Raw genomic sequence first — 9,707 nt, 5'->3', positions numbered from 1 at the left:
GACAGAGGACAGACAGGGCAGGGGACAGAGGACAGAGGACAGACAGGGCAGGGGACAGACAGGGCAGGGGACAGAGGAAAGACAGGGCAGGGGACAGAGGACAGACAAGACAGGGGACAGACAGGGCAAGGGACAGACAGGGCAGGGGACAGGGGACAGAGGACAGACAAGACAGGGGACAGACAGGGCAAGGGACAGACAGGGCAGGGGACAGAGGACAGGGGACAGAGGACAGAGTATATTAGACAGGGGTGTGAGGGAAGCTATCTGGGAGGGAGTAGGCTTCCTCCTCGGCTGTCACTAAGGACACAGACCTTCAGCTGAGGGTAGTAGGATCATGGGACTTATTATCCTTACATGTCCTCTGTGAAAGGTTTACCCCATAGAAATACAACCAATGGCCATAGCCCTTACAGACCCATTACAGACCTATTGACTTGAATGAAGACACCCATTCTAGTGATTCTATTTCAATGGTTTACCCTCTATGTACTAGTTAAATTGCAGCACAGTAATTGGGGATTGGTAGGATCAGGTGTTGTGAAAGTAGCTGCATCATCGGCCTGCCACCCCGGGGGTAAAGGTGCCAGCGGTGCCCCGATGCCAGCAACATAACAACACAAAAACAACACATAAATAACAACATAACAACACATAAATAACAACATAACAACACAAACAACAACATAACAACACATAAACAACAACATAACAACACATAAACAACAACATAACAACACATAAACAACAACATAACAACACATAAACAACAACATAACAACACATAAACAACAACATAACAACACATAAACAACATAACAACACATAAACAACAACATAACCACACAAACAACAACATAACAACAACATAACAACACATAAACAACAACATAACAACACATAAACAACAACATAACAACACATAAACAACAACATAACAACACATAAACAACAACATAAACAACAACATAACAACAACATAAAAACACATAAACAACAACAAATAAACAACACAAACAACATAACAACACATAAACAACAACATAACAACATATAAATAACAACATAACAACATATAAATAACAACATAAACAACAACATAACAACATATAAATAACAACATAACAACACATAAACAACAACATAACAACACATAAACAACAACATAAACAACAACATAACACATAAATAACAACATAACACAAACAACAACATAACAACACAAACAACAACATAACAACATATAAATAACAACATAACACATAAACAACAACATAACAACACATAAACAACAACATAACAACACATAAACAACAACATAACAACACATAAATAACAACATAACAACACAAACAACAACATAACAACACATAAACACCAACATAACACATAAACAACAACATAACAACACATAAACAACAACATAACAACACATAAATAACAACATAACAGCAAATAAACAACACATTAACAATAACATAACAACAAATAAACAACAACACATGAACAACAACATAATAACACATAAACAACAACATACCAGTAAATAAACAACACATGAACAACAACATAATAACACATAAACAACAACATACCAGTAAATAAACAACAACACATAAACAACAACATAACACATAAACAACACCAAAACAACAAAAAACAACAACAACATAACACATAAACAACACCAAAACAACAAAAAACAACAACACAACACATAAACAGATATGGGATAATAATAGCTCATATTATCCCTCAGTGGTGTGTGCTCAGTCCCCTCCTGTATTCCCTGTTCACTCACGACTGCGTGGCCAAGCATGACACCAACACCATCATTAAGTTTGCTGATGACACAACAGTGGTAGGCCTGATCACCGACAACGATGAGACAGCCTATAGGGAGGTCAGAAACTTGGCCGTGTGGTGCCATGACAACAACCTCTCCCGCAACGTGATCAAGACAAAGGAGATGATTGTGGACAACAGGAAAAGGAGGACCGAGCACGCCCCCTTTCTCATCGACGGGGCTGCAGTGGAGCAGGTTGAGAGCTTCAAGTTCCTTGGTGTCCACATCACCAACAAACTAGAATGGTTCAATCACACCAAGACAGTCGTGAAGAGGGCACGACAAAACCTATTCCTCCTTGGGAAACTAAAAAGATTTGGTGTGGGTCCTCAGATCCTCAAAAGGTTTTACAGCTGCACCATCGAGAGTATTCTGACGGGTTGCATCACTGCCTGGTATGGCAACTGCTCGGCATCCGATTGCAAGAAGCTACAGGTAAATGGTCTAAAGTAGTGTACTACCTGGGTCCATGGTCTAAAGTAGTGTACTACCTGGGTCCATGGTCTAAAGTAGTGTACTACCAGGGTCCCTGGTCTAAAGTAGTGTACTACCTGGGTCCATGGTCTAAAGTAGTGTACTACCAGGGTCCCTGGTCTAAAGTAGTGTACTACCAGGGTCTAAAGTATTGCACTACCAGGGTCCATGGTCTAAAGTAGTGCACTACCAGGGTCCCTGGTCTAAAGTAGTGCACTACCAGGGTCTAAAGTAGTGTACTACCAGGGTCCATGGTCTAAAGTAGTGCACTACCAGGGTCCCTGGTCTAAAGTAGTGCACTACCAGGGTCCATGGTCTAAAGTAGTGTACTACCAGGGTCCCTGGTCTAAAGTAGTGCACTACCAGGGTCCATGGTCTAAAGTAGTGCACTAAATAGGGGATAGGGTTCCATTTGGGGCATAACCAGTCTGTTGTTGAAAGAGGCAGGGTTTGTTGACAGTAGCAGAAGGGGCTGATGGGTACAGTAAGTGAAAGCTTTCTCCCCTGGGTCACCAGTGACCTCTGAGCTGGTTCTGTACTACTACAACACCCTGTAGCTGTGTCTCTCTCTCCTCTACAGGCTAACTGGAGCCCGCATGGCTCACAAACAGACTCACACAAGGCTCAGAGTCAAAGTCCTATGCATTACGTCATGACAAACTACATATGTGACGAATATTCACTGTTTCGCCGTAAAATATTGAACAAATATCAATATAATTGGTTTCCACATATGATCTGGGGACGGTGAGCCTGACGACACATCAATGTGTGAGGCTGATAACACGGCTCCATCCAAAATGGCGACCTATTCCCTTTATAGTGCACTACATTCGTTTAAATCCAAGTCAAACAGGGAACACACACACACGCACACACACACACACACACACACACACACACACACACACACACACACACACACACACACACACACACACACACACACACACACACACACACACACACACACACACACACACACACACACACACACACACACACACACACACACACACACACACACACACACACACACACAGTAGTAGCTCAATGTTATCCACATATGCTTTGCTTTCTACACCAAAAAGTCCAAAAAGAGAGATAAACGACTCAGAAAGACGCAGGGGAAAACTACTTGAAGACAAGTTTCAGCCCCACTGTTTCCTTGACAACCATCTGCAGCTGATTCTGAATGTTCCAGGTCTTCTCTTCTGCCATGACAACAAACAGACCAGACAGACCAGACAGACAGACAGACCAGCCAGACCAGACAGACAGACAGACAGACCAGACAGACAGACAGACCAGACAGACAGACAGACAGACCAGACAGACAGACAGACAGACAGACAGACCAGACAGACAGACCAGACAGATCAGACCAGACAGATCAGACAGATCAGACAGACAGACATACAGACCAGACAGACAGACAGACCAGACAGACCAGACAGACAGACCAGACCAGACAGACAGATCAGACAGACAGACCAGACAGACAGACCAGACAGACAGACATACAGACCAGACAGACAGATCAGACAGACAGACCAGACAGACAGACCAGACAGACAGGCCAGACTGACCAGACAGACAGGCAAGACTGAACAGACTGAACAAACAGACCAGACAGACCAGACAGACCGACAGACCAGACAGACAAGACTGAACAGGGTGAACGAACAGGGTGAAAGACAGAACACAGTGACAGACAGAACACAGTGACAGACAGAACACAGTGACAGAACGAACACAGTGACAGAACGAACAGGGTGACAGAACGAACACGGTGAAAGACAGAACACAGTGACAGAACGAACACGGTGACAGAACGAACAGGGTGACAGAACGAACACGGTGACAGAACGAACACAGTGAAAGACAGAACACAGTGACAGAACGAACACAGTGACAGAACGAACACGGTGACAGAACGAACAGGGTGACAGAACGAACACAGTGAAAGACAGAACACAGTGACAGAACGAACAGGGTGACAGAACGAACAGGGTGACAGAACGAACACAGTGACAGAACGAACACGGTGACAGAACGAACAGGGTGACAGAACGAACACAGTGAAAGACAGAACACAGTGACAGAACGAACACGGTGACAGAACGAACAGGGTGACAGAACGAACACAGTGACCGAACGAACACGGTGACAGAACGAACAGGGTGACAGACAGAACACAGTGACAGACAGAACACAGTGACAGAACGAACAGGGCGACAGACAGACAGAAGCGAGAGGTAATACTAATAGTTGATAAGTTACTGATTTGGTTATTCCTTCCAACACCTCCTCTTCAACTGGCTCCATACGAACCTCCTGGAAGAAACCGGAGACTCAGTCAGTGTGTGTGTGTGTTTGTGTGTAGTTGCTTTGCCTTGCTAAGAAATACTTCAGTAATTTACATGTTTACTGCACTGTGACTCATACAAGTCAGTGACCAGTGAGAGAATTATAGAGAGATGGAGCTGGTGATAAAGAGATGGAGAGAGTTATAATGAGATGGAGAGAGTTATAATGAGATGGAGAGAGTTAAAAAGAGATGGAGAGAGTTAAAAAGAGATGGAGAGAGTTAAAAAGAGATGGAGAGAGTAATAAAGAGATGGAGAGAGTTATAAAGAGATGGAGAGAGTTATAAAGAGACGGAGAGAGTTAAAAAGAGATGGAGAGAGTTAAAAAGAGATGGAGAGAGTTAAAAAGAGATGGAGAGAGTTATAAAGAGATGGAGAGAGTTATAAAGAGATGGAGAGAGTTATAAAGAGATGGAGAGAGTTAAAAAGAGATGGAGAGAGTTAAAAAGAGATGGAGAGAGTTATAAAGAGATGGAAAGAGTTATAAAGAGATGGAGATGGAGAGAGTTAAAAAGAGATGGAGAGAGTTAAAAAGAGATGGAGAGAGTTATAAAGAGATGGAGAGAGTTATAAAGAGATGGGGAGAGTTAAAAAGAGATGGAGATGGAGAGAGTTATAAAGAGATGGAGAGAGTTATAAAGAGATGGAGATGGAGAGAGTTATAATGAGATGGAGAGAGTTATAAAGAGATGGAGAGAGTAAAAAAGAGATGGAGATGGAGAGAGTTATAAAGAGATGGAGAGAGTTATAAAGAGATGGAGAGAGTTATAAAGAGATGGAGATGGAGAGAGTTATAATGAGATGGAGAGAGTTATAAAGAGATGGAGAGAGTAAAAAAGAGATGGAGATGGAGAGAGTTATAAAGAGATGGAGAGAGTTATAAAGAGATGGAGAGAGTTATAAAGAGATATAGAGAGTTATAAAGAGATATAGAGAGTTATAAAGAGATGGAGAGGGTTATAAAGAGATGGAGAGAGTTATAAAGAGATGGAGAGAGTTATAAAGAGATGGAGAGAGTTATAAAGAGATATAGAGAGTTATAAAGAGATGGAGAGAGTTATAATGAGATGGAGAGAGTTATAAAGAGGTATAGAGAGTTATAAAGAGATATAGAGAGTTATAAAGAGATGGAGAGGGTTATAAAGAGATGGAGAGAGTTATAAAGAGATGGAGAGAGTTATAAAGAGATGGAGAGAGTTATAAAGAGATGGAGAGAGTTATAAAGACATGGAGAGAGTTATAATGAGATGGAGAGAGTTATAAAGAGATGGAGAGAGTTATAATGAGATGGAGAGAGTTATAAAGAGATATAGAGAGTTATAAAGAGATGGAGAGGGTTATAAAGAGATGGAGAGAGTTATAAAGAGATGGAGAGAGTTACAAAGAGATGGAGAGAGTTATAAAGAGATGGAGATGGAGAGAGTTATAAAGAGATGGAGAGAGTTATAAAGAGATGGAGATGGAGAGAGATATGAAGAGATGGAGAGAGTTATAAAGAGATGGAGAGGGTTATGAAGAGATGGAGAGAGTTATAAAGAGATGGAGAGAGATATAAAGAGATGGAGAGAGTTATAAAGATAAGGATATTGAGGGAATAAAACCAGAGAGAGAGGATGGAATAGGGCGCTGTATATTTTCCATGTACCTTTTTCTCTAGCCGGTCAATAAGCTTCTGGAGTCTGTTGACCTGAGTCATCCATTGGTTGTCCTCGTCATACAGACCTGGCAGAGTGGGAGCAGAACACACCCACAATGCATTGGCACGTTTCCTCTGACATGGGGTAATCGGATGTAACTCAACTCAGTTGGAATAGAATAATGCTGCTTAGGCTGTGTGTGCGTGTCCATATGTCCGTGTGCGTGTGTGTGCGTACTCTAATTCTCTGGACCATTGACATCCAATGACTCGATGTAGACAGATACAGCTTCTAATTCAGTTTGAAACACTAGTTCTAAAACACGTGGACATGTTAAGTAGTGAATATAATCTGATTAAAATAGGATCATGATTAAAGCAGAAGAAAAAAAGACAACCAGGCATACTAAATCACCAGCTGGTCCTACAGTATACCAGTCAGACTGAGTCACCAGCTGGTCCTACAGTATACCAGTCAGACGGAGTCACCAGCTGGTCCTACAGTATACCAGTCAGACGGAGTCACCAGCTGGTCCTACAGTATACCAGTCAGACTGAGTCACCAGCTGGTCCTGCAGTATACCAGTCAGACTGAGTCACCAGCTGGTCCTGCAGTATACCAGTCAGACTGAGTCACCAGCTGGTCCTGCAGTATACCAGTCAGACTGAGTCACCAGCTGGTCCTGCAGTATACCAGTCAGACTGGGTCACCAGCTGGTCCTGCAGTATACCAGCCAGACTGAGTCACCAGCTGGTCCTGCAGTATACCAGCCAGACTGAGTCACCAGCTGGTCCTGCAGTATACCAGTCAGACTGAGTCACCAGCTGGTCCTGCAGTATACCAGCCAGACTGAGTCACCAGCTGGTCCTGCAGTATACCAGTCAGACTGAGTCACCAGCTGGTCCTGCAGTATACCAGTCAGACTGAGTCACCAGCTGACCCTACAGTATACCAGTCAGACTGAGTCACCAGCTGGCCCTACAGTATACCAGTCAGACTGAGTCACCAGCTGGCCCTGCAGTATACCAGTCAGACTGAGTCACCAGCTGGCCCTACAGTATACCAGTCAGACTGAGTCACCAGCTGGTCCTGCAGTATACCAGTCAGACTGAGTCACCAGCTGGTCCTGCAGAATACCAGTCAGACTGAGTCACCAGCTGGTCCTACAGTATACCAGTCAGACTGAGTCACAAACGGTGTGTGTGTGTGTGTGTGTGTGTGTGTGTGTGTGTGTGTGTGTGTGTGTGTGTGTGTGTGTGTGTGTGTGTGTGTGTGTGTGTGTGTGTACCTGAGTTGACCAGGCTGAGTAGCGGGTTGTTAGGAGACAGGCTGTTGTTTCTTTGAAGCCTTCGGCTGGATCTTCTCCCTGACCACTGGATGGACAGCACATCAGGCTTCACTGGGCCTCGTCTGGGGAACACACACAGGGAGAGGCAAGTCAGGAACCTTTCCCCGATACCACCCACAGATATACAGTATACACACACAGGGAGAGGCAAGTCAGGAACCTTTCCCCGATACCACCCACAGATATACAGTATACACACACAGGGAGAGGCAAGTCAGGAACCTTTCCCCGATACCACCCACAGATATACAGTATACACACACAGGGAGAGGCAAGTCAGGAACCTTTCCCCGATACCACCCACAGATATACAGTATACACACACAGGGAGAGGCAAGTCAGGAACCTTTCCCCGATACCACCCACAGATATACAGTATACACACACAGGGAGAGGCAAGTCAGGAACCTTTCCCCGATACCACCCACAGATATACAGTATACACACACAGGGAGAGGCAAGTCAGGAACCTTTCCCCGATACCACCCACAGATATACAGTATACACACACAGGGAGAGGCAAGTCAGGAACCTTTCCCCGATACCACCCACAGATATACAGTATACACACACAGGGAGAGGCAAGTCAGGAACCTTTCCCCGATACCACCCACAGATATACAGTATACACACACAGGGAGAGGCAAGTCAGGAACCTTTCCCCGATACCACCCACAGATATACAGTATACACACACAGGGAGAGGCAAGTCAGGAACCTTTCCCCGATACCACCCACAGATATACAGTATACACACACAGGGAGAGGCAAGTCAGGAACCTTTCCCCGATACCACCCACAGATATACAGTATACACACACAGGGAGAGGCAAGTCAGGAACCTTTCCCCGATACCACCCACAGATATACAGTATACACACACAGGGAGAGGCAAGTCAGGAACCTTTCCCCGATACCACCCACAGATATACAGTATACACACACAGGGAGAGGCAAGTCAGGAACCTTTCCCCGATACCACCCACAGATATACAGTATACACACACAGGGAGAGGCAAGTCAGGAACCTTTCCCCGATACCACCCACAGATATACAGTATACACACACAGGGAGAGGCAAGTCAGGAACCTTTCCCCGATACCACCCACAGATATACAGTATACACACACACAGGGAGAGGCAAGTCAGGAACCTTTCCCCGATACCACCCACAGATATACAGTATACACACACAGGGAGAGGCAAGTCAGGAACCTTTCCCCGATACCACCCACAGATATACAGTATACACACACAGGGAGAGGCAAGTCAGGAACCTTTCCCTGATACCACCCACAGATATACAGTATACACACACAGGGAGAGGCAAGTCAGGAACCTTTCCCCGATACCACCCACAGATATACAGTATACACACACAGGGAGAGGCAAGTCAGGAACCTTTCCCCGATACCACCCACAGATATACAGTATACACACACAGGGAGAGGCAAGTCAGGAACCTTTCCCCGATACCACCCACAGATATACAGTATACACACACAGGGAGAGGCAAGTCAGGAACCTTTCCCCGATACCACCCACAGATATACAGTATACACACACAGGGAGAGGCAAGTCAGGAACCTTTCCCCGATACCACCCACAGATATACAGTATACACACACAGGGAGAGGCAAGTCAGGAACCTTTCCCCGATACCACCCACAGATATACAGTATACACACACAGGGAGAGGCAAGTCAGGAACCTTTCCCCGATACCACCCACAGATATACAGTATACACACACAGGGAGAGGCAAGTCAGGAACCTTTCCCCGATACCACCCACAGATATACAGTATATGCACACACACACGCAGGCACACACACACACACAGCTCTCGGCTGTCTACGACATCATGGGAGGTGAAGGCATAACAGTCCTGAGTTAGCACTGCCAAAGGGAAACGGACTGGATTAACACTGCCAAAGGGAAACGGCCTGGATTAACACTGCCAAAGGGGACAGTCCTGGATTAACACTGCCAAAGGGAATAGTCCTGGATTAACACTGCCAAAGGGAAAAGTC

General features: G+C 44.8%; 1 protein-coding gene across 1 annotated transcript in view; it reads right to left on the bottom strand.

Annotated features, from left to right (window-relative positions):
• Nucleotides 1-9,707, bottom strand: part of necab1 (N-terminal EF-hand calcium binding protein 1) — a 116,994-nt gene that overhangs the window by 15,790 nt on the left and 91,497 nt on the right. The window contains exons 7-9 of the mRNA XM_038983788.1: nucleotides 7,615-7,736; nucleotides 6,335-6,411; nucleotides 4,604-4,657 (exon numbers count right to left, since the gene is read on the bottom strand). Coding sequence (XP_038839716.1) covers nucleotides 4,604-4,657; nucleotides 6,335-6,411; nucleotides 7,615-7,736 — 253 coding nt within the window. The remainder of the gene's footprint in view (nucleotides 1-4,603; nucleotides 4,658-6,334; nucleotides 6,412-7,614; nucleotides 7,737-9,707) is intronic.

Source organism: Salvelinus namaycush, unplaced genomic scaffold (genome assembly GCF_016432855.1).
Source record: "Salvelinus namaycush isolate Seneca unplaced genomic scaffold, SaNama_1.0 Scaffold190, whole genome shotgun sequence".
NCBI classification, from domain to species: Eukaryota; Metazoa; Chordata; class Actinopteri; order Salmoniformes; family Salmonidae; genus Salvelinus; species Salvelinus namaycush.
This window is presented reverse-complemented; position numbering and strand designations above follow the sequence as displayed.